The sequence below is a fragment of the Anser anser genome (genome assembly GCF_964211835.1).
Source record: "Anser anser genome assembly, chromosome: 17".
Lineage (NCBI taxonomy): Eukaryota > Metazoa > Chordata > Aves > Anseriformes > Anatidae > Anser > Anser anser.
The window spans coordinates 12,069,525-12,093,257 of NC_139738.1; the positions used below are offsets into that span (position 1 = coordinate 12,069,525).

Here is a 23,733-nt window from a genome sequence, read left to right on the forward strand (position 1 = left end):
GGAGAGGAAGGGCCTTGAAGGCACTGTCCCCATGCGTTGTACAGAGCATTTCAGAGACCTCCAGCCATGCCAGCACAGGAGCCCTGGGTGCATATTGTAGGGTGCTGAGTACTGCCCTTTGGCTGGACAGAGAATTGTTCTGCATCATGGCCAGTCATGGAAGACAAACACTGCTGCTCCCTGTAACATCAGCTCTCTGTGCTTGGGATGGAAGGGGGCTGATGAAGACCTGTGCTTTCCCAGAGCAGGATGGGACGTACGGTGGGAAGAGGAGCTGCCATGTGCTGTCCTGGCCTTCGGAACGTGGTCTGGGAAGGGGCCACCAACCACCCCACTGTCTCTCTTGCAGCCAGGGCCATGCTGTTGACCTACAGCAACCACCCCGTCGGGTGCTGTGCATGGGGAGGTCAAGGACAGAAAGCCCCAGGCAGGCATAGGCCCCTGCAGGACGTTAAATCTTGGTCCTCATCCCACTGGAATTTAGCATTGACTTGCTCTGAGCCTCTCTAGCTCCTGCATCCCTGCTGGGTGCTGAGCATTGCCTGGCTCACTGCTCTGCTGACCTCCATCCTCTGCTGGCCTGTGGCCTCTCCTGCCCTGCCTCCCCTCCCTCCCCCTGCTTTTGGTTAGAAATTGTCATTTGCAGCCCAAACGTCCATTGTCCAAACTCGGATTAAGCACCATCTGTGCAAACTTTGAGGCCATTTCAGTGACTGTGAGGAAGTGGATGACTCAGAGCGACGTTGCGACACGGATCGGCTGTGACCCCGGGTGAGGTGGGTGGATCTCAGTGCAGAGCGGCCCTGTTAGCTTGGCCACCTCCTGGCAGCCTCCTGAGGCACCTGGCGAGGGAGACAGCTTTTGGAGGGCTGTGTGGTGCTCCCGGGCTGTGGGGTGCCCCCAGGCCATGGGGTGTTTCCGACTGGCTGCTCCTCATGGCAGTACTTGGGTCCCATGGGTGGCTTCTGGGGCCTGCGTTTGGGCTTTCACTGGGAAGGGGTTGCGGTGTGGAGGCCCACGGTGAGGCCAGGAGTCTCTGTTAGTGTGAGACCTCCCAAGAGCCTTGTGTTGTGGCCATTCTTCCCCAAAACAATGTCTGATGGTGAAGATGGCCCTGAAGAATGGTGCCAGAAAGTGCTGCATCCTCTGGTAAATAGCAGGAGATGCCTTCGTGCGGGAGTGACAAAGCTGTACTCTGAGCAGCTTCTTTCTGCACCGCCTCGCCTGCCCCCTACATGACACATTCCCTCGGGACTGGGATGGTACCAGACAGGTCATGTTGGTGCTGTTAGGGGAGGCGGAGGACCAGGCTGCTGGTGGTGGCAGCTGGACAGATGCTGTGCCCTGCAGCAGCTGGCATTGCCTAGCACTGTGGGTGCCTGCCCGCTACCCACACACATGCCCAGGGTCTCTTCATCTTCATCATCCTCTGGGACATCGTGGTGCTCCCAGCAGGGAGGAGCAGTTGGCCAAAGTGGGATTTTCAGCAGGACTCACTCAGTGTTGGTCTGGTTATTGTGGGATAGAGAGGGTGATGTTCACTGCTGGTCTCCTTGCAGCACACCTGAATGGGTATTGTCAGTTCTGGGCCCTTGCAGAGACTGTGCAAGGTGGCTGATTTCCCTGCAAAAGCCCTACCTTAGCAAACTGACCCCAAATCCCTTTGGTCTAGTGTCCTGAAGGAGGCAAATCTGGGGAAAGAACAGTTTTTTAGGTGGTTCAGGCTGGGAAGACGGGATCAGCTGTTCTGAAGGACGGTGATTTGGCTGATCCTGTGATTGCAGGAGGTGGATCTGGGTCCTGAGCAGGGCGGGCACGGCTATGTCCAAGGAGCAGAGCAGGGATCCCTGAGTGAGAGATGTGAAAATGGTGAGTGAAGTGCTCCTGATTTTTGTTTGTAGGGGGGAAAGGGATTTCTAGCTTGCAACTTTTTCCCTCTGTGCCATGTTTTCGTTGCTCCCCAACTCCACCACAGGTTGTTTCTGGTTCGCCTGGACACTGCTGATGTGCAATGGGTGATGCTAGAGCAGCTTTGAGCTCAGATCTGACAACGAGGACAGGGTTGGACTTTGCATTCTGGCAGAGATATGAAAGGAGCACCAGATGCTCCTCATTTGGGATCATTTTGCTCAGTTCCTGATCTTGGTGCTGTCCTTGCCCACTGCATTTGGATGGAAAATGGGTGAGATGTATGCCTGCATCGTAATCTGGGATCCTGTGGGCAGATTAGGTCTTTGGGTGCTGAAGGCCAGTCCTGAGAGGTGATAGTTGGGGCAGGAAGCATTACAGAAATAAGTAACCCTCAACAAGATGCTGTGATTAAGACAGCTTTACACCACACGTCTAGCCTGAACAGTTACAATAACCCTAGAAGTTGGTGAAATTATTAGACAGAGCTTAAATAAAATGATATGAAGGCAATGCTCAAGCAGGTGAGATTTCTCTTGGCTTAATGCATGAAGCACAGAAGAAGAGGGGAGGAAAGAGTTTCCCTTGTGAAAGTCTTCTGGTTCCATTTCCAGTGACAGTCAAAGAGTTAAAGTGATATGTTGGGAGTTACGAGTGTTTATCTAAAAGAAAAGTGGCAGGTGAAAGGGATAAAATAACAGTTCTTAAAGCAATGCAATATGTTTGAATTATCTGAGGATCAGAGCTGGAATTTGGAAGGTAATATTGGATAGAAGGAAATGGGAGATAGAGACAGAAATAGGATGGGGAAAAACGGCTCGAGGTGGCTTCGTCATTGGTTGCTACAAAGGAAAACCAAAGAGGTTGGCATTGTTAGGATCATTGTGAATTTGTTTATTGGAGGGGATTTTTGTTGCACTTTCAGAATTAATCTCAGGGCCCTGCTATGTCAGGGTGCAAAACAGGCACTCCCAAGTTGAGTTGGGCTAGAAAAACATCAGCAGAGCCTGTTCCTGTACCTGAGAACACCCCTAGAAATGGCTGTTGTGCTCAGATGACCATGAAATGCCCAGTGCCATCTCTGGCCGAGCACCAAGGTCCTTCTCTTTCTCCTTCAGCTTGCTGGGTTGAGGGTGCTTGGCACCTGGCAGAACTGGGCTCCCCCGAATCTCCAACGTGCCAAGTGCTTGCCAGCAGCAGCAAAACAGCCGCTCTCCACCTACCCCAACGAGCATCTACTTCTACTCTCACCTCCATGGAGCTGAGGGATCTCCATGGGGACACACATGGGCTGGGAAGATGCAGGCAATGCGGCCAGAAACTGCTTTGCGAGGGGAGCGGGGCGCCTGGGCAGCGAGGTGAGCACCTCCAAAGGGCTGCTCTCAAAACCCCGGCACACAAAAATTTCAGGTAAATTTTTCCCACCGCCCTCACTCTTAACTGGCTCTTACAACCTCTGCTTCATCTGCTCTTCAGGCATTGTCCTTGCTAGTCCAGAGCTCAGCTTTTCCTGGGCTGTCTGCCCAGAGGTTTCTAGCTCATGCTGGCTGAGAAACTCATCGAGGGCTTGGGTAAGTCACAGAACTGCCACCGCTGCCTCTGCCCTAAACCTTCTGCCTGGACGGGCACCCCAGCTCCAGAATTTTCTTGTTTCCTTTTGCCTCTTCAGCCACATCTTGGTCCGGATCCCTACTCCCCCACGTGGTGTGTTGTAGCTTCCACCTTCATCACCTGCTAGAGCCTTTAGATGGCAGCTCTCACAGCTCTCCTGGTATCGAGGATCCCCTCCCATTACATGGCTGTCCGCTCTTATCAGGGTTCCTGAGTGAGCGATTGCTGCCTCCAGCTCTGGCCAAGGAGCCCAGGGTTGTGTTCTCACCTCCATATGGTTTGCAGGTACAGCGATACACACCAACTTTTTAATGAGAAAAAACAGAAGTCAGCAGAGCGTAACTGATGCATTGCCTTCCTGAGTCCGCAGGCAGCCCAGAGCAGGGACACCCACGTCTACAAGCATCCTGGCAAGCTTTCTTATCATCCTGACTCTTCCTAGCTGCAGCAGGTGGGAAATTGAGATGGCAAAGTGACTCTATTGAGAAAAAAAGACACAGAGGACTGATTTATTTTGCATCTAATTCAGCTCTGACGCCCTCCCGGATGTTCTGGGTTTCCTGGTGGAAATAAAACGGCTGCAGGTTTTCCATCTGGCCACAGAAAGTGGAGCGCTTCCACCAGGCCAAGTCCCAAATGAGCTATCTGCATGGCTGCCACTGCTGCTCTTTCACTGTGGCTGTTCTACCTTTCCCCACGTTCATCTCAAATCTCATTTTTAAGAGCATCCTGGGGGCCTGTCTGTCCTGCCTCCCCCTTTGTGGTCCCACTTCACTTGAGAGTGTGCATCTTCCTGTTGTGTAGTGGGCTGTGCATTTTCTTCCTTCTTTTGCCCTGTTGGTTACTTGTTCACCCTGTTTCCCACCCAGACCCAGTGTCTTTCTTCTCTCAGCTTTGATGAAACAGCAGATACATGGTACCACCACAACAGCTTCTCTGTATACAGGACACAGCCCTGCAGCTGCAAGACCTCCACTTCATTCCCCACTTGTCTTTATTACCGTAGACCAAGGAGGGTCTTGAAACAAATATGCCTTTTGCTTCTTGAAACAAATATGCCTTTTGCTTCAAAGCAAAGCAAACCAGGTGGAGGGAAGCATGGCTTGTTGCTCATGAAGCAAAAGATGAAGTATTTGCCTCTGCCTCTGACTTTCCAGAGCTCGCTCGCTCTTTCCGGAGGTCTAGAATAGAAAGTTGCACTGTGACGCCTCTGAGATGCATTTTTGCAGGCTCCCATGAGCCTGGAGAGTGTTGTTACTGTGCAAACCAGAAATACACTGCTGCAGGTGGAGACTCAGAACACCTTCAGAGTGTCCTTGCAAGGTGACGGTCCCCCTCTGGTTGGTCTTAGCTTGTCTGTGCGACAATTTCCCCTGGTAATTCCACAAGGCAATATGAATGCTGATGTTCTTTTTTATGCAGAATTCCAGATTTTTTCACTCTTCCAACTGAGCTGCACGTAAACCACAGTGCCTTGACCTCTGGCACTGCTCTGAACATGTTTTATATTTCTGTGGTGGTCTTTGGACATCTCTTGTTTTATAGCCAAGTTTCACATTTGAGGACATCTATAATCCTGCCACATTTAATTTTCTGCACATCTTCCTTCTAAGACGGTAGCTCAGCAAGCAACTTTTTGCAGTGCAACAGGGTTCCTGAGCTGTCTTTTTCAGAAGCAGCCTGAAAACTCCCTTTTAAATTTTTAAATTTTTAAATTCTCGGGTTCAGGAAGCGTTCACTGATAAACTTCCACGCACCAACTTTCTCTCCTTCAGAGAAGTTGAGTTTTATAGGCTGTAAAGTGCATGCACGGGAAGGTGCCCAGTCTTCTGGTTTTCTTTGGTGGAAGCCATAGATGAGAAGGAAAATGCTGTTGCACTTTTGGTGCTTTCCTGGTCACAGCACTTCTCCTGTCATTTCCTTGACTTGTGGTGAGAGCAGGTTGTATTTCCTTTGGTTCTGGACTCCAAGGCAATGTTTGTACCTACAAGTAGCTGAAGTCATCTTGCAGGCCAAAGGATGGGAACTGGAGAAGCTGATGGTCTCTTGGTTGTGGTGTGGGGAAGAAGTCACAGAACCATTGAACTCCTGCCTGGCGAGCAGTGGTGCTGTTCTGGCAGAGTGCAGGTACCTCTATGAGACCATCTTCTGGTCACCTGGGGGGGTGAGACAGGTGACAAGCCACCCTGGTTTTGTTTCCTGCTCTGTACACCAGCAGTCATATAAGAAGGTCAGCCTTCTTTCAGAAAGGGCTGGAGGCTGTGATGAGACCTTCCGTAGAGTTTGGCTGCCACCCAGCTCAAGGAGACTGGGACAGCTGAAGACACCGGATTTTCCAAACCCTTCCTTATTAGACCCTGCTATAATAGCTCTCACTTACCTAGTAAAGACATAGTAGAGAAAGGAGCAAAGGCTCAGATGTCTGAACAAGCAAGGACCAATGTCCCAGGATCTCTCCAGATCACCAAAATGAACTGTCTTGCCTGCAGTCTCACCATGCACTGGACTATTTCCAGCGAGTGTTAATTGTCACAGTGTCCCTGTCCTGAGGGTGATTTAACCCAAATGTTCCCCCATGTTGCCAGGGATCTCTGGTTTTGTTTAGCCTCCTTCACCTCTTGAGGCTGAACCGTGGGATGTTCCTCCTGGCTGCAGAGAGGAGATGGCACTGCAGCCCTTCCTCTGCTTTGAGCATGCAGTCCCGCTTCAGCCCTCCCATTGAAGTGCCTGTTTCTCAGTTTCCATGAAGCAGACACCCCCTGCTAGCAAACTCCTCCTTGTTCAGGTAGTGGCATCTGAGAAACGACCCAGGAGATACCAGGGAGAAAGGGAATTTCCCTACAGCAGCCTGGACAGAGCCATGAAAACAAATTCAGAACCTCTTGCTCTTGAGGAATTCCTCTTGAGGAATATCTTGCTGGGTCAGACCGGTGGGGACCATGGTAGGAGGGCTCCCCCCTTCCTGGGGTGCAGTTGGTGGGGACCGGCACCTTGGGGGTCCTGGGCACTGGACAAACACTGAGCTCTGTTGCTCCTGGCTGGCAGCGAGGTAAGGACTGGGGGTGTTCGGCTCCATCCAGGCCCCCAAGCTGCCCCTTTGATGTGATGAAGGACAGTCTGCGTTGAACCCGTGGCTCCTGAGGTCCACGTGCAGACATGAGGACGGGGCTTGTGTTTGGCCACATCTCCAGGACCCCCGAGGAGGGCCCTGTAGGGGTGAAACATCCCGGGCACACCTGTGAGAGAGGAGGAGGGCAGGACGTGTTGTCGGTGCTGGTGAAATGCCAGCTATGAGCAGAGTCCAGACTAAATGCTGCGATGCGGGCCTGATCCTCAGCCCAGCTCCTGCCCCTTCCTCCTGCTGTGCCTTCACGGGGTGTTACGATCCAGTCTGAGGCAGGTTGCACAATTTATTTTCCTGTACTTAAAGCAGGATTTTGGCAGTCAGGGTTGGGAGGCCTCTCGGAGGCGTGCTGGCTGGGCGCCCTCCCGCTGTCCTGGGATCGCTGCTGTCAGAGGCTCAGCTCTGCTCTGCTCTGCTGGGCGTCCTGCAGCGCTGTGCTGCTGCGGCTTTGAGGCTGCTGGGGGGAGCACCCTGGGGCCGAGACACTGCTGGCATCTTTGGTGAGCACAAGTTGGAGCAGCCCGGTGTGGGCGCTGAGGTGGGACCCATCCTTTCTGATTCCCGTGATGTAAGGAGGCCTCATCCTCTTCTGCTGTCTGCCCAAGCAGGGAGAAAAGCACCTGTCCTGCCTGGTCCTAGGCTCTTGCATCCTGCCACCTTCATCGCCTGGCTTCCCTACGGCCAGCTGACTTCAGTAAATTCGTGTGGATAGAGGGAGAGCAGGAGATACAGGAAAACTGCTGTGCTCACCACTGCCAGGGTGCAGAGTGCTGCCATTGCTAGGAGAGAGCCCAAGACCCGTGCAAGAGGAAATATGCAGAGGGATTTGCTGCTACGTTCTTGTATGGCATAGGGGAGGGAAAGGATGCAAGTGCTAATTTGTGTTCCGCAATCCGGTACCCACGGTGACTTCACTGCTTTGCAAGGAGAGCGACAGGGTGGCTGAGCATGCCTGGGGAGGGAGGATGAGATAGTTGGGAGTGATGGAAGTGTTCACAGCCAGCAAAGGGCATGAGCTTGGTGTGGCCAAGACAGCTGGAGGGAAAGAGGAGATCTGCCCATGCACTTGGCCATGTCCTGCTCAGACTGGAGGGCAAAGATGTGGCAAATGTGAAGTGCAGAGAAGCACGGAGCAGCCAAGGTTGAGCATATGTTGACACATGGGGAGGGATTCCCAGGAGAAGAGGGAAGGAGCAGAAGATGGTGCTGAAGTTGGGAGTTTGGGGAATAGGAAGAAAAATCTTGGAGTTACCCATCCGCTGAAGAAGGGTGGGGAGGACTTGGAGGGGACGTCCTGTTTTTGCCACGATGATCTTGAGTTGGCAGTGGGACACCCAGGAAGGTTTACGAGAGGGAGAGGCGGGGTGGAGGCATTGGGCTGCGAGTCCTTGGAGGGGAGATGAGCTCAGCAGGCAGAGCAGAGGATGTCCGAGGGGCTGGGGACTGCGGCTGTGGGGTTGGCACAGGGAGGATTGCGTAGAGGGATGGGCTCTTGGCCCAAATGCAGTGGGTCAGTGAGGCTGGTGGCATGGGACGGGCAGCAGCAGTGAGCAGAGACTTAGGGGGACATTCAGGGTTGCATGGGGGATGTCAGGGATGGCTGAGTGGGCGAGAGAGATGTTACAGGCCTGCGGGACACTGGAGGAGGGGGGACAGGAGTGTCCTTCTCCTCTAGGGTTGCAGAGGAGCTGGCAGCTCCCTGTGCCAGCAAGGGCAAGAAGGAGGTCCTTTTTTTACCCCTGTACTGGGAGGCGTCGGGGGCAAATGGACACAGTCCCTCACCTGGGGCTGAAGCTGGCTTGGGGAGGGGAAGAGAGAGAGCTGGGAGGTTGTGGGACAGGATCCATAAGGAAGAGAGGAGCCATTTGAAAGTGGCGGAAAGGAAAGGTATTTGAGAGGCCCAGGGCTCGTTTTATCCCATCCTACCATCCTATTCCTGCAACAACAGTTAAAATATAAAATGATAATAAGAAAAAAGCCTTAACCCCTGCCACCCACAGAGGCCAAAGTGAGAGAAGCCATCAGTTCTACAGTGAATGCTGCTCACAGGAGGGCTGAGCTGCCATGGGAGTACTAACGCCCTTGGAGAGCACAAAAACAGAGCGCTACAACTACCAAAAGGGTCAGGGCAGGGTGCAGGCAGGCCCAGCAGCACCCCAAGGTGCTGCAGCAGGCAGCTCCAGTACTCAGGGCTGGCATCCTGGCGGTACCTGGCGGTGCGTGGGACAGCGTGGGGCTGAGAGGTGATACTCTTCCTGTGGAGTGACCGAATGCCGTCCGTCCCCTTGGCTGCAATGAGTAGGGTGTGATGGTGCTTTCTGACTGCCTTCAGCCCTGCTCCTTGGCTTGAGCCTGGCAGCTGAGTGGCCCGGGCTTGCGGAGGGACAAGGGACGAGTGGAATGTGCTGATGGGATCAGTGTGGAGTGGATCAGGCATCTGGCATCGCAGCCCCTCCAAATCCAGCATCCCACAGTGCAGGGGTGGAGACAAGAGGTGACAGGTACCTGGCTCTACGTCTGTGGGCAGTTCTTGCCCCCCAGCCCAAACGCACCTCGGGAACTGGCAGGATGTTTCCAGCACCATAGCCGGCCCCGCACAGTGGCTCTGGCCCCTTGGCTGCAGGCAGGGGAGGAAAGCACTGCTTTAAGGAGATAAATATCAGCACCCTGCCTATAGGAGGAAGTTGGACATACTGAAATCTAAGATAAGTGGCCTCTTAAGCCAGCAGTGTGTCAAGTGGTTGAGGCAGAAGATGAGGGAGCAAACTCCTATGCAGGCTTGGTTGCACGAGCTGGGGCAATCTGCTGCCCTCAGCACTGTTGGGTCCCCTTCTCCCCTGCCCTGGCACAGGGCTGCAGCCTCTCAGAAGAGCAAAAACAGGACCTACCTGAGCAATGATCACAGTGACTGATGGTTGCACGCTCACCAGGAGCCCAACGAGGGGAAACACTGCTGAAAAAGCAGAGATGCAGCTCGTGGCCCAAACGCCAGCATCGCCTGAGGTCGGGAGGTTCCTCAGGAGGGACAAGGACAGCCCAGGCTGGGCCTCAGCATCCGCTTTGCGCTGCGCCATGTGGGCACCTCTCCTCCTGGGTGAGGCCTCGCAGGAGAAGCCCAACGACCATCTCCTGTTTGCAGCATGCTGGGTTCATGCAGCCCAGCGGAGCCTGATTGCTAGGAAAGGAAAACCCCGTGGCTAATTCAGCACAAACTCATTACTTAATAGACAAAGTAAATATGAAAAAAAAAAAGGCATTCCCACCCCTAACCAACTGCTGAAATTTACAGTTATGAGAAGAGCCAGAGAGCTGCAGAGCCAGGCTATCTCTGGGTGACATTTACAGGGCTCAGCTTTCATCGCAGCTTGAAAAAAAAAATCCCATGTGCAGAGATTATCTACACACTGATCTGGATTGTCTTGTTCAGCTTTGGCCGTCGTCCTAGATGGACAACGAGCAGAACACTTGGCTAGTGGCCTGAGGTCTGTGGCCTCCTCTGCATGAGCTGGGAAGAGGAGGAGCAGTCTCCAAGGTACTTGAGAGCTTGCAGCCTTGGGACCTGGAGAGCCGGAGGGTGGGGGAACGGAGCCCAGATCCCCAGCAGATCCCAAGCGAGGCAGCCCCTGCTCCGTGCTGCCCTGCTCAAACATCTCCAGCTTGCATCAAAATGCCTCAACCTGTGGTGGCTCCACCTTGGGGTTCCTGCTGGGTGCCAGCCCCCCACTGCCCCCTGCTGAAGGTATGGGGAGCCGGGCAGCTGGGGGACAGGCGGGTCCCTTGGTGCAAGCCTTCCCTTCGCCGTGGTGTGGAGGAAGCGAGCAGGGGCCTGCTCCAGGCACACAGCTTGGCCCCGGGAGCCGCAGCGCTGCTGCATCAAGTCAGCTGTCAGAAGCCTTCCAGCCGGACGGTGTCTGGAGACCTTCCAGCGACCACAGCCTCTCCCCCAGCCCATCACTGCCACAGCACAGACGGGATTTAATGTATGTCTGCGTGTTCCCCTAACCTTTCCCCTCTCGAGACAAAGCAGGGAAGAAAAATAAGGCTGCAGGTTTGCAAGGACCCCCAGTCCAGATGGTGATGGTCATGGCTCTGGGCTTTTCTGGACCGAGGTGGGCAGAGGGGAATGGGCTGGCTGCACGTGGGCACTCCCTGCTCACACAGCAAATGCAATGCCACCCCCCAGCGGCTCCTGGCACCCTGGGCAGATGTTCCTCTTCGCTTGAGGTACCATTTGGGGCTTTTTCTTTGCTCCCTTTGCCTCACAACTTGCAGAAAACTGGTTTGCTTTCCACCTCCCCTCGCAGTGCCCCACTGCTTATTAGTTCTCCAAATATTTCGTCCTGCAGCCCAGCAGCAAGGACACTGCACTAAGCCGATCCCAGGCGGTGGGGAGGTGGGAGCGGGCAGGACAGCACTTTGTCCCCGCGGCGCTGCTGCGGGCACAGGGCAGCTGGGGCTCTGCTGCACTAAATCCCTGCACATGGGGCACACGCAGCAGCATCCCTTGGGCTCAGCCTTCCTCCCACACTGCCCGAGGATGAGGCAGCAGTAGCAGCAGAGCATGAGCATCGCATGTCCCCCTGCAGCGTCTTCCCCTCGCCCCAGCAATTGCTTCACTTTAAACTTCTGCTTTTCTCGGTAAAAACCAGGCTGGGGACTGGCCATGTGCAGCCTTGTCCCCAGGAGCCCTCACTGGCTGTGGAGAATGCCCTGGGGAAAGCACGCGGAGGAAGAGGAGGAAACCTGGTGGTGGGATGCTGGTGAGCGAGGTAGAGGCAGTTATAGAAAAGAGGGAAAGAAATCCCTGGGGATTTCCTGCCACCAGCTCCCAGCTCTTCCTTGAATTGCAGGCACCACGGCCTCCCTGCACCCTCTCCACAGGCTCCAGCACAGCGAGGTGCTGGAGCAGTGAGGGGGTAAGTGGGTTTGCAAGGGGAAGGGGAGTCGAGTGGGGATGTTGTGTCCTTTGACAGCCCGGGCAGCTGCAGAGGAGCTTCTGTAAATCAGAGCGGCTGCCAGAGCTGCTCCAAAAGCTAGCTGCTGCCCAGGAGGCCTTTCAGCATCCCACAACAAGGGCATGCAGGAGTGTGCCACGTCCCCTCTGTATTCTCATAGCTCTAAATGGGCTCTCTGTGTTGCCATTAAGACCCAGGGACAGTGCCACCCTGTTGCCATCTCCCCATCCCCTGCCATGCCCCCAGATGCACATACTGGCTGCACTCCATCGCCTCTCAAGGCTCAGCTGAGCCAAGCAGTGCTCTGGGCTGCTTAGCGCATGCCTTAAACAAATACAAATCATTGTGATAGAAGATACTGAGTGCCTAACGCCAGCCTTGGCTTAGCCATCGCCCGTTTGCAGCGCTCCAGAGGCAGCGGGAACTCATCCGATGAGAGCAGGCATCGTGCAGGTCCCCGGCCAGCTGCTGAGATCAGGCACGTCCCTGCTGGCTCAGGAGGCCACTGCGGGGCTTTGGCTTCAGCAATAAATAAAGCAAACAAACAAAACAAAAATACAACAATTGCTTTTTTTTTTTTTTTAACTTTAAATATTTTTTTTCTTTAAAATCTGTTTTCCTCTGGGGCTCTGTCTCTGTAAGGAGCTGCAATCTCCTTGCAGCGTCTGGGCCACTTCCTCAGTCCTGGCCCTGGGGCAAGAGAGAAGCAGGGTCACTTAGAGAGGGGAACGGACGGGAGCTCCCCTCTGTGCATCACCGGCACGTATGGATTTCCACCACCCGATGGCAGGGTTTGCACTTGACGGAGCAGCACCAGTGGAATTTGCAACTGCACCTTTCCACAACCTCCACTTCGTCCGTATGAAAGCCCCGACCACAGCACATGAGCTCACAGCCATCGATGGCCTTGGAGGTCTTGTTGCACTGCCGGCCACTGGTGCCTAGCACCCCGTTCTTGAGGTCGTGGTCACAGAAGTCAGGGCTGGAGTCCAGGTAGACAAGGTCCTCGTCCGTGTGCGGTTTGAACTGGGAGTTTTTTGGCACCAGCACTTTGGTGGAGCCGATCTCACTCTGCTCGACCTCCGTGGCGCCGTCGAATTTCTCCTTCAGCACGTTGCCCACTTTGCGGAAGGGGGGCATGGCTTTCCAGCACGTCTTGAATTCGCACGAGCCCGACACGCCATGACACTTGCACTCCACCCGCATGTTGTTGAGGATCGCCTGGAGGAGCACACATGAGAAAGGAGACAGGATGGTCAGCACGGGATGGACGCAGCAGGAAGGTGAGACAGAAGGGGACAGGGCTCTGCGGGACGCAGGGTGTTTAAAAGTGAAGCCAAAGGGACTCGAGCAGTGGCTGCAGACCCCGCTGGGCTGCCTGGGTGCCCCCTCACCATTACCTTCCTCCCTGCCTCGTTGTTGTGGAGGTTCATTAGCGCTCTGTTGGAAGAGGCCCCTTTGCTCCTCTCACGGACGTCGACGAAGGACTGTGAGAAGGCCACACCGTAGGCAATGTTGTCGGAGCAGCCGGACCACTGGAAGCCTAAGGCACAGAGCATGGGTGAGACAGATGATGTCAGCCTGCCTTGCTCATCCCTTTCAACCCTGCTCTTGCTAAAATACTGCTCATCTGCCCCCTTCTGTCTTGCTCTCCACCAGGCTGGGCTGCCCGTGTGAGTCACCAGACTGGGGAAGCCGGAGAAGGGCAGCCCGGGGTGGGGTGGGGGAACAAGATCCTTTGGGCTATGCTCCTAGGTGCCTTTCTTTTTTTTTAATTTTTTTTTTTTAAATTTCTCTTAAGGGTGCCCCCCCCCCCCCCCCCGCCCAAGAGTGGGCATTGCCATGCTCGGTCGCTTTGCATCCCCGCGCAGCTCCCAGCTCCCGCGCTGTGCGTGCTCACCCTGCGGGCTGCCCCCCTGCACCGTGCGGTCGCAGCCACACTTGTCCAGCTCGCCGCTGCTGCAGGCGCGGGTCACTGCAAAGGCCACCCCTGCCGAAGAGATGGCATAGACGAACGCTGCCTCCCGCGTCCCTGCAACGGCACAAACAATGGTGGAAAAACGTGGCAGGAAGGCCGAGGCACGCAGGAGGGCTCTCCGAAGCTGTGCACCCAGGTGGCCAAGGCTGGGCTGGGCCGCTGCATGCGCCTCTTCTCCCCATTCCTCCCTGCCCTGGTGTTGCACATAACGCCCCTTGAAAATATGGTCTGAAAATGGACTCTTAGCAAAACATGCAGAGTTAGCAAATCGAGCCCTTTGCTCTGTCTCCCTTTCCCCAGAGATGCGGCACCACATGCAGGACTCATCCTCCCCACTCCCAGGCATGACGTTTGCTTGATCCCAAGCCCACACCAGTCCCAGCAGAGGAACCCATGCTGCTTGCAGCAGCAAAAGCCCTGTCTTGCAATGGCCAAGAAGCTGGGAACTGCCCTGCAAGGTTAAAACCTGAATGTGATGGGTAAGATTTTAACCTGGCAGTGAGAGAGATGCAAAGGCTGCATTGCCAACGTGGGGAGAGCTCTCCTGAGCCTACATGGGGTGACTGTCCTGCCTGGTGCTCGCAGGGCACCCCTTCATGAGAGCCCTCTGGCATCCCAAACAGTTATACTTCTGCACTTCTCCTGATATCCAGGACTGCCCCCTGCAGCTGCAGACCCTTGTCGTTGGCACACAGCATCCCGGAGCTGCAGACACCTCCAAAACCAGCCTGCAAAGCTCCACTATCACAGCCCAGTCCTGAGGAGCAGTCCCTTGCCTGCACTTTTTTGCACTCACCGTGTGGTGGTACCCAGGGAGAAAGAGCTCATTTGAGCTGTCTGCATGGGGAGACCTCTGGACACAAATCCCCAGGGTGGCACAGCCTGGGATTGTGGCTGTCGGCTCTTGCAAAACCCAAACACCCACCAGCCTCTGAGGCCGAGGGTGGCTGAGGACACAGCTCCTCTCCAAAGAGGGAGGATGGCGTGTTGGGTAGCCGTGTGTTAGAGCTGTGTGAAGGCAGAGGGGGGGTGGGGGGGGTGGCAGAAATCTCCATGGCTCGCCGGTCGGACAGAGGGCAGCTACTTTGGTGGTCGCAGCCCAGGCTTTGGTGGCCAAGCAGCAGTGGCTGGGGAGGGCCCAGCCAGCGGTGGGACTGAACTGCCTCCAAGTTAATCGAGGTTAATGGTAGGATCGTGTTGGTTGGTTTGTGCTGTGGCTGACTAAAAAGAGGCGACTTTTAGTTTCTGGTATTTCTGGTATTTCCAGTCCTGAACCTTCACAAGAAGAGATCTTCACCCCTGCATCTAGGGGAGGAAAGTCAAACAAGGAGCTGGGGACAGCTTTGGCCAACGTTTCCCTGAATGGGAAGGTGCTGGGTGCATCAGAGGTTGGGTGGCACCCGAGGGGATGCAAGGGCCCCCCTGGAGATCTCTGGGGGTGCTGGAGCGCCCTTCCCCTCTGGCTCCTCACTCTGAGACTCTGGGGCCTCGCTTGGTTTGGTCACAGCCCTGTGCCCCCAGGATGCCTGTGTGCAGCTGGGATCGCAGGGGCCAGGGGCTGTCCTGGCCATAAATCCTCCCTGAAGGCTGGCAGCGTGGTGGTGGCAGGCGATGCTGCTCCAAAGAGGGTCCAGCCGCGGCGTGTTTTACTCTCGCTGGGCGGCAGAGGGCTGTCCTCCCAAGGCCTCGCACGCAGACGGCTCCGAGAGCAGCGCTGTTTGGCAGCAGTCACGCTGTGGTGCTCCCCAGAGAAGAGACCGAATACACCCAGCATCTTGCTGCAGCTGTGGCTTTGCAGAGCAAAGCTCCTTGGCTCAGCAGGATGGAGACGAGGCCACTGAGCGACCTTACGGTCCTGCTCGAACTCGGCACGTCCTTGTAAAAGCTCCAGGCTGGATGCCTGGGGCTGATGCCTCCTCGGTGCCTACGTATGATGGGCACTCACTGGGTGTGAAAAAGATTCAGCAGAGCAACCATCCAGCAAATGAGGAACCACAAGGGCCTCGATATGCTGCTGCCAGCACAGTCCAAAGAGCCTTGCTGCAACGCCCAGGGAAGGGCTGTGAGCCCCAGGCCCCAGCGCAGGGCTGTTCCCTACTCTCCGCAGCTGCTGGCTCAGGGGCAAACGAAACCCCCCTGCAGCCCAAAGGACACGGCTGGGCTGTTGGAGCTTCTCCCCCGTGCTGCAGCACCCCATGCGTGTCTGCCTGGCTCACCTTGTGTTACCACCTTGCCGAAGACAGGCAGCGTGTCCAGCGTGGAGCAGTTCCAGCGGCGGTTGCGGAACTGGTACTGGCACTCCTCAATGGCCAGCTGGGCTCCACGCCGCACCGAGTCCATCACCTCCAGGTTCCTCTTGCACATCTGCACCTGGCGCTGGATCAGGCCCTTCAGCTTCTCACAGGTCTCCTCCTCAGAGATGCTCCCCACCGAAGACAGCTTTGCCAGGTACCTGCCGCAACAGCCAGTGCAACGGGTTAGGAGGCAGGGACTGGGGGAGCACACACACATGTTCAGCAGGAGGTGAGGAGACCCAAGCCTGTCATCCCCTCACCTGGGTCACCTTAAAAGTGCCACTGCAGTGGCTCCACAGGATGCATTTCTGCATGGCAGAGAGCAAGGCCAAGCAAAACAACCATCCCGCGGCAGCCTGGTCCCTTGTCTCTTAGGGAGCCCAGCTGCTGACTCCCCTTTGCCTCTATTGCCTGCATGGAGGATATTTTCGGTGTTGTCTGAATGTGCCCGGTCAGGTCTCCTGAGTACCGGCACATCCAAGCGCTACTAGGAAAAGCCAGAGGTCTCTGAAGTCAGCCAAAACAAGCAGGACAGTCACTTGGCTGCCAGCTCCAGCTGCCACACGGCTCCCGCAGCATGGCAGTGTGCTCATCACCGACAAACATCTCCCTCCAAACCACTTCCCTCCTGGAGCCTGCTTTTAGCTCCTCCAGCACCTGAGGATGGCCTCTGGGAGCCGCCAGGTTTCCTGTCACTTGGGGTTCAAGCAGGGCTTGAACTGGGGAGGATGGAGCCAGGAGCCCACTGGGGACAAAACTGCACGTGCTGAGCACGTCCTGCACCGATCCAGCTCCCAAACGTGGCCGCCAGGGATTTGGTGACTTCGAAGAACTGGCCACATGCTCAGTTTTCCATGGCCCCATCCTCAGCAGGACTTACAGAGTTGCTCTCCAGTGGTGGCATTAGGGGAAGGGAGAGCTGCCCCTTTTTGGGTGAGCATCCCGCAAGCTCCGGGCAGCTCCCCACCAAGCAGCTGAGTGCACTGCAAACCGCAGTAACCCAACCCACCACACCCTGCATCCATCTCCATGTGCGCCAGTTTCCCAGGCTCAGCCTCCTGCCCCAGCCTGATCCCAGATGGGTTATAAGATAGACCCCCACAACTCATCCAGGCTGTAGGATAAACCCTGATTTTCTAAGACTATCCAGGCTAGTGCAGGTGCAGGCACGTGCCCAGACACCTCCCTCCTTCCTGTGGCTGCTGGCACCTGCTTCGAGTACCACTGCCACTGGTGGCACCCTGTGCTGCCACGGGGCAGTGATCCCTGGGCAGGTACAGCTCATGCTCGCACCCTCCGACCACACCGAGCTCTAACATCCTCAGGAATCACCAGCACCAAAATGCTCGCATTGCTACCTCACCCGTGCTGAGTGATGCGAGTACCGAGCGAAGGCCTTTTGGAAAGCTCATTCCTTGACTCTGCATTTCTCAGTCCTACAGAGCTTGTGGGTTTTTTGTTTGCTTGTTTTTTTTTCTCCTCCTCCAAAGTTACAACATCCTGCTAAGGATTTTGCCTTTGAAGCACTGCTTGCCTCTGAGAAGTGACTATTCAAAAGTGGCTCCTGCTTCCTGCCTGTTCCCATGTGTCCCAGGAGCCAGATCTGCTGACTTCAGCCACAAGATCAAGCTGTCACAGCCTCTTCCTCCCATTAGCCATGCCAGCCTGCCCCAGGAGGAGGGAGCAGGATTTTCTCTTCCGTGCATCAGCAGAATTATTCACCAGCTTGGTTTCATGCTTACAACTGGGGGCCGTGGGAGATGGTGAGAAAGCCGGGTTGGCTTGCAGCGTCCGTGGGGAGTCTGCATGGCTAGCCGTCAAAAGCATTCAGCTTTCCTCATGCGTGGAGGTCACTTGATGCAATGCCTCTCGGACAGTGGGAAGTGGCAGGCTGCTGTGCTTTCAGAGCCAAGCTCTTTTCTAGCCTTTATACCAGCTAAGCAGCTCTGCCCGAGGGTTTCTGCTCCTGTAAGGGCCCAGTCTTTGCAGAGGACCAGCTGCACGACTGCCTAATGCATACAGCTGACTTGAAAACCCTACCACGAGTGAGCAAACCCATGGTTCGTCACCTTTCTGCCAGCCCCACAATGCGAGCAGTGCCGCTGGTGCCATGCTGTGGCCCTGGACACCGGGAGCAATGTTTGCTGCTTCTGCACCCTGCATGCGGCTGGGCCAAGACGAATGCAGCAAATGTCCCTTGGGATCATTCAGGACACTTGATGCTGAGCCCATGACAGCCCTGTTCGCTCCCCCACCCAGCTGTCATTTCGGGAAGTCACAGGGAAGCCAGTGCACAGGAACGCAATCAGATTTATCCCGAGACACCGCGAGTCGGGTGATCGGCTTTGAGCCTGGAAGATGAGAAAACCAGATTCTGCCTCCAGCACCATCCCCTTGTGCTAATCTGCCTATTTTTGCCCCTCTCCGCCCCCCCCACCCCCCCCACCCCATGACTTAAGCAGTGTTTATGGCAGCAGGGAACCAGCTCCTGGAAAGCAGCATGGCTGGTCCTGCTGGTGAGCCAGTGCCCAGCCCCGCTGCGGGCACCTAACATCAGCTCTGCTTAGGAGCAAAGGAGATAGGGGCATCATCTCCTTTTCTAATATATTTCCCAGCTGAATGGGATTCTCCAGGCAATGTAGAGCTATAAATTCAAAGTACACATGAAGAGAAGGATGACAAGAGCCTTTCAAGCCTTTCCAAGTAGATGTGCCTGATAAGACACCTCCCCAACAGGCATTTAATGGTATTTGGGATGATAAAATGAAGGACAAAGATGCTTCAAAGATGGATACAGTTCTCCAAGAGCATGTCTGGTAATTTGTTTTGCAAGGCAGGCAAATGAGGTGAAGCTATCCAGAACGATGCTGTGGCCTCTCTCCCCCATCATTCTTCCTCGGCCCCTGCCCCCTCTGCGGATGAAGGCAGCTGTGCCTGAAATGCCACAGCCCCAGGAGACTCCCAGCTTACCTCCAGCCTCCCACACCCTCTGGTACCGTCCCTGCTTTCTTTTTGGTGGGGTGAGAGGGGAAGGCTCCAACCCTAGTCTCTAGGTCAAGTCAAGGATGCAAGGAAGGATCTTTGTCAAGTATGGGACTGCTTCGAGTCTTTCAGGTGGCACCTGTCCGTGTCACACTCAGGGGCACTACGCAGGAACATCTCACTGCCCTTCCCTTCTCTGTGGCAGCTGTGGGGCAAGATAAGAGCTGGGAAAGGTGCTCTGCCCACACCAGCACTCAAAGATGCTCCCACCCTGCAATGCACAGAGTGTTCCTCAGGGCTGCGGAGCACGAGCGAGGCACCAAACCCATCTGCGACGCTCCTTGGTCAGCACACAAGCCCTGTTCCAGCACTTTGCCTGGTCCTTAATGAGGACATTGCTCCAATTTTTTTTTTCCTGAATTGAGGTGGTAGAAGCCACAGACAAAGCCTTCTCTGCCTTCCTGCACAGGCAGCAGGACCAGCACACCAGGAGTGAACCAAAGCAAAGCTGTCCTCTGCAAGGTCTCAGTGCAATCTCCATCTCAATATCACATCTTGATTTCTCTGTAGCTGAGCAGGGCTCTAGACTATGATTTAAGTCTCACAGGCAGCCTCAGAACAGCCCTGCTTGTGGAAAAAAAAACCAAATAATAGCATAATTTCTTCCCTTACCAAGACTGGGCATGGAATGTTTCAAGGGGTAGCTCCTGCCCAAGTCATTTGTTCAAGTCTTGTCTTCTTGCTTCATCATCAGATTTGTATTTCTTTTCTCCTGCCTTTACATCCAGACAAGTCACTCACAGAACAAGCTCCCTTTTATTAAAAATCACTGACTTAACACAAAACCGACAGAAAGCCGTTCCTTTTTTTCCATCCACAGCATACAGATCAAGGTTGAAGTCCCATAATTTTAAGTATTCGCAGTTGATCCACTCTGCGAGATGGCAAACAGGGAAACCTCAAAGCCAGGGAGATTTGAAAAGGAAAAAAAGAAAGCCCTACTTAAATAAAAGTGACGATGATAATTTCTGCCGCAGAGGCTGGCAGGTAGAGCCAGAAGGAGAGGGGAAGGGATCGCCTGCCACGGAAAGGTGTGGAAATGTGAGTCATGGATGGATTCTCAGTAGAGGCGTTTTGGGGAAGATGCAGCAGATGTCCTGGAGTGAGCAGAAATCTTGGTTTTTAAACAACACACACACAAAAACAAACAAACAAAAAAACACCACCCGAAACTGAGTTTCAGGTGTGAAAATTCCTCATGTCGTCTCATGTGGAGAACATTTTCCTAAAGATGGTGACAGCCAGGCCTGTGGTCCCCTATCAGAGATGCTGAGCAGTCAGATGAGTCAGAAGCTTCGCCCTGCTCGGCAAACACCCAGCCCTCCTGGGCCACCTGCCTGGCTAAGGCCATAAGGGGGTTGTTCCAGCCAAAACAAGTGAGAGGAGAAAAGAGGGGAGAAAAAAAAAAAAAAACAGAGAAGAAAAGAAAAGAGGAGAGAAGAAAAATGCTTCAGCATCTCCGTGCTGCTGGAGCAGGGAAGGCAGCCACCAGCCTCCACCTGTGACCACGGCGGGTGCTGCTGGAGACCTGCAAGGCTGCCCCGGTGCAGCTGGTGGCCCTGCAGCAGGACATGTGTCGTCCCCCCCCGCCCCCCCCACCCCGGGATTAGATGTCCTTCCTTTCCGTCACTTGTAAATGTAAACCATGATTTACAATGTCGTCATCCGAAAGCCTGTCTGGTTTCTTCCCTGGAAGAAAAGCAGCTCTCTGGCTCCGTCCGTCCTGCCAGTTACTGCACTTTTCATCTCTTGACTGAAACCATGTTTTTTGCACCCGAATCTCCACCTCCAATTAACGGCCGCCAAAGCAGTCCTCCAGGGCCGCCGCGCTCACCATGACCTGACCAGGGCTGGCGGGGAGCGAACCCCACGGGGCTCCAGCCCGGCTAGGGGCTCTCCACTGACTGCCCCCCAGCTTCTAGGACGTAGTTTCTCCCCTAGCAAGCTGCCACAGGCGATGGTGGCCCCCCCAGCCCCTGGGGACAGCCGGGGGCCTGGTTGTGGGTCCCAGACCAGCCTGGTGCCCTGGCTCAGCACCTGCACTTTGTGATGGGGAGGAGCAGGATGGCAAGCTGAGCCAACCCCGAGGGCAGCATCCACTTTGGGAATCTACTTGAGCTGTGCAGGAAGCATCCTTTACAGCATCTCCCTTTATAAGCCAACAGGATCTACTCCTGTGCTTGAGCACAGCAGCAAGGACTGGCTGCAAGAGGAAGCAAGTGTGGGCCGCATGTCTGAGCCATGTGGGAATTCCCCTCGTGCAGCGCTTCAGGCTAGACCTGGTTGGAGAAATTCTGACAAGTTTTTCATTTCAATCCAAATTTGCAAACACATGGCGAGAGGAGCCCTTTTTTCACGATTAGTTTGATCTCACCCAACTTCCAACAAACCCCAGGCTCGTTTCCATTGGCCAAGATGCTCAATTAATTTTTTCCCTGAGTAATTTAATGAAAGCACAATACTGGCTCCAGTTCTGCTGAGGCAGCCAGATGCTGCACGGCACCTTCCCAGCTGCAAACCGCAGCAGCCGCTCCTGGGGAGCCTGGAGGATGCGGCTGGGGGTCACCCACAGGAACAGGGGGCACACACCCCACACCTGGAGACAATCAGAGGTGGCCTGCACTTTGTAGCCAGAGCAGGGCCTGCCATTCAAGCAGCCTTGGATAATTGAGATTTCTGTGGATTCGCAAGGCTTTCAGCTTAAAATTTTTTAAAAATAAAGAAAATCGAGTATTGTAAGAGCCTGTGGTGTTGCACTTGTAAGGAAATATGGAAGAACCTCCTGGAAACGGCTAACCTCCAAGGTTGCTCAACAGTTTCACATTTTAAGCAAGCCCAAACAAATGGCTGTAATGTATTTCCCTCCATCTACAAGGAAGGATTAATTGAGAGGACAACAGCTCTCAGCAGAGTCGCATAAGCATTTTTTTGCTGCAATACAAAAGCCTGGTTCTGACTCATGGATCCACCACAAACCATTGCAAAGAAGAAATCTGCTTCTTGGCATTGCTTGCACGTGGAGCTGACCAGATCCTGTCTTTGCACACCACAGGGTACAGGGTAGCTTTATCTCACCCATGTCCCTCCTCCCTAGAATAAGGCTCTGCTCCTGAAGATTAGGGTATAGTTTTATTTGAGCTGTCCTTAGGGAAAGAACAATGCCCATCCTCACTGAGGAGTGGGAGAGCATCAATCCCTCCTCCATCCTGGCAGAGCTCAAAGATGAGCCAAACTGGGAGTTCAGTGACGAGATTTGCAAAGGTCTCTCGCCTCTGCAGGATGCAACCCTTAAGGGCAGTCTGTTTTCATAGCTGAGCTAAAATTAGCTGCTTTTGTCAAAAGTGGCAGGATTTATTTTTTTTTTTAAGTATTGAAAAAAAGAATCATTCAATTCAATTGAGGCTGCCGGTTTAGGTCTGCCTCCCCAAATCCCTTGGGAATAAGCATGCAGGGCCCCAGCACCCCCTGTGGTAATTCACCACGCAGTGCACGGGCAGGGGAGCCCTAAGTGCTGTGCCTGCAGCACCAGCAGGATTCCCAGAACAATGTGAAGGAGCTCTGGGCACCCCTGCAGCAGAGAACCCTTCATCCAGCCCCCCAGCAGCCCATGAAGCAAGGAAATTCTCCATCAGACCCACTTTGTGCAATCCACTGCCCTAGCTGTCAGAGCAGACGTGACTGGGGAACCTTCCCAACACCGTCCTCGCACCGAAAAGCGCATGGGGAGGGGAGCAGGGCTTGGCAGGAGCAGATCTGCCCTGGAGCTACCTGCACCTGCTGAATCAGGGCCGCAGCAGCGTGGCATCCACTGGGAAAATGCTGGGCCGGTTCCTCGTTGGGTGGAAAATGGGAGGGTCACAAAGACAATGCAAAGAATCTCACGCAAAATGGAATCCAACCAGGCTCGAGGTGAAGCAAACTCTCTGCTAGCAAAGCTGGGGAGATTCCCCTTAAAAATCGAGTCTGGTTTAAGAACAGAGGGGTGCAAGTGGAGGACCTAGGCCTGCTTCTTCTACATCCCCTACGTTGCAGAGGGACCCAGAACCGGCACAAAATTAGTGTATAGGGCTACCCAGGCTGCTCCTGCAATATCCCCTCTGCAAAGCTAGCAGGGGTGAGCAGAGAGCATCGGGCCCTGTGTTTGTCAAGCACCTTGTGATGTTCAATGAAAGGGGGGCTACAGAAACGCCAAATCTTTTTATCCCTCTCTCTCCAGCCCTCAAAAGTCGTTGCTATTAGCTGCTTAGCCAGGCTTGTTAGGACGCTTGCAAGGTCTTCAAGCTTTCCCAAGAATAGGCAGTTTCATTATTTAAAGGCTTTTAAAAGCCCAGCTGTGCTCCTGGCCCTTTAAGCCAAGTCTCAAGCCCAATCGGAAGCTTTAAACCCCTGTAAATACGGGGTAGACGGAGCTGCTGGTGGCACACCCTGCTCTGCAGCAGCATAACCACATCTCATACTATTCAGAGTGCATGGAGAGCCTCCTCCAAAGCCAGTTCTGGATGTGTAACAGCAGGAAGAGGGAGAGAGGCTGCAATGACTCCAGAGAGCTAGATAACCAGGGCCCTGCCCGTAAGGGACCGCTGCCCTGTTGCCTCTGGAAGCTTTTCAGGCAGGGGAATTGACTCTCAGGGCTACAACTGCTCCAACAACCCAAATAGCTACAGGTGACAGCAGCCCCAGTGCCATACGCAGTTAACAGAAACCTGCATTTACCCTCACTTCGCGTATTTTCTAGTTCACCTCTTCAGGTGGGCTTCTGCTCCCCGCCAGCCGCCAAAGAGGTAAATAAATCACCCCTTACCTCCTGCCGAAATGGGGGCC

At 54.6% G+C, this 23,733-nt stretch overlaps 1 protein-coding gene across 1 annotated transcript in view; it reads right to left on the reverse strand.

Annotated features, from left to right (window-relative positions):
* Positions 1-23,733, reverse strand: part of LOC310883017 (protein Wnt-4) — a 44,087-nt gene that overhangs the window by 17,004 nt on the left and 3,350 nt on the right. Inside the window, exons 2-5 of the mRNA XM_083802637.1 lie at positions 15,793-16,028; positions 13,499-13,630; positions 12,999-13,141; positions 1-12,819 (exon numbers count right to left, since the gene is read on the reverse strand). The exon at positions 1-12,819 is cut by the window's left edge and continues 17,004 nt beyond it. Of these exons, the coding sequence (XP_083658763.1) occupies positions 12,352-12,819; positions 12,999-13,141; positions 13,499-13,630; positions 15,793-16,028 (979 nt within the window). The 3' untranslated portion in view covers positions 1-12,351. The remainder of the gene's footprint in view (positions 12,820-12,998; positions 13,142-13,498; positions 13,631-15,792; positions 16,029-23,733) is intronic.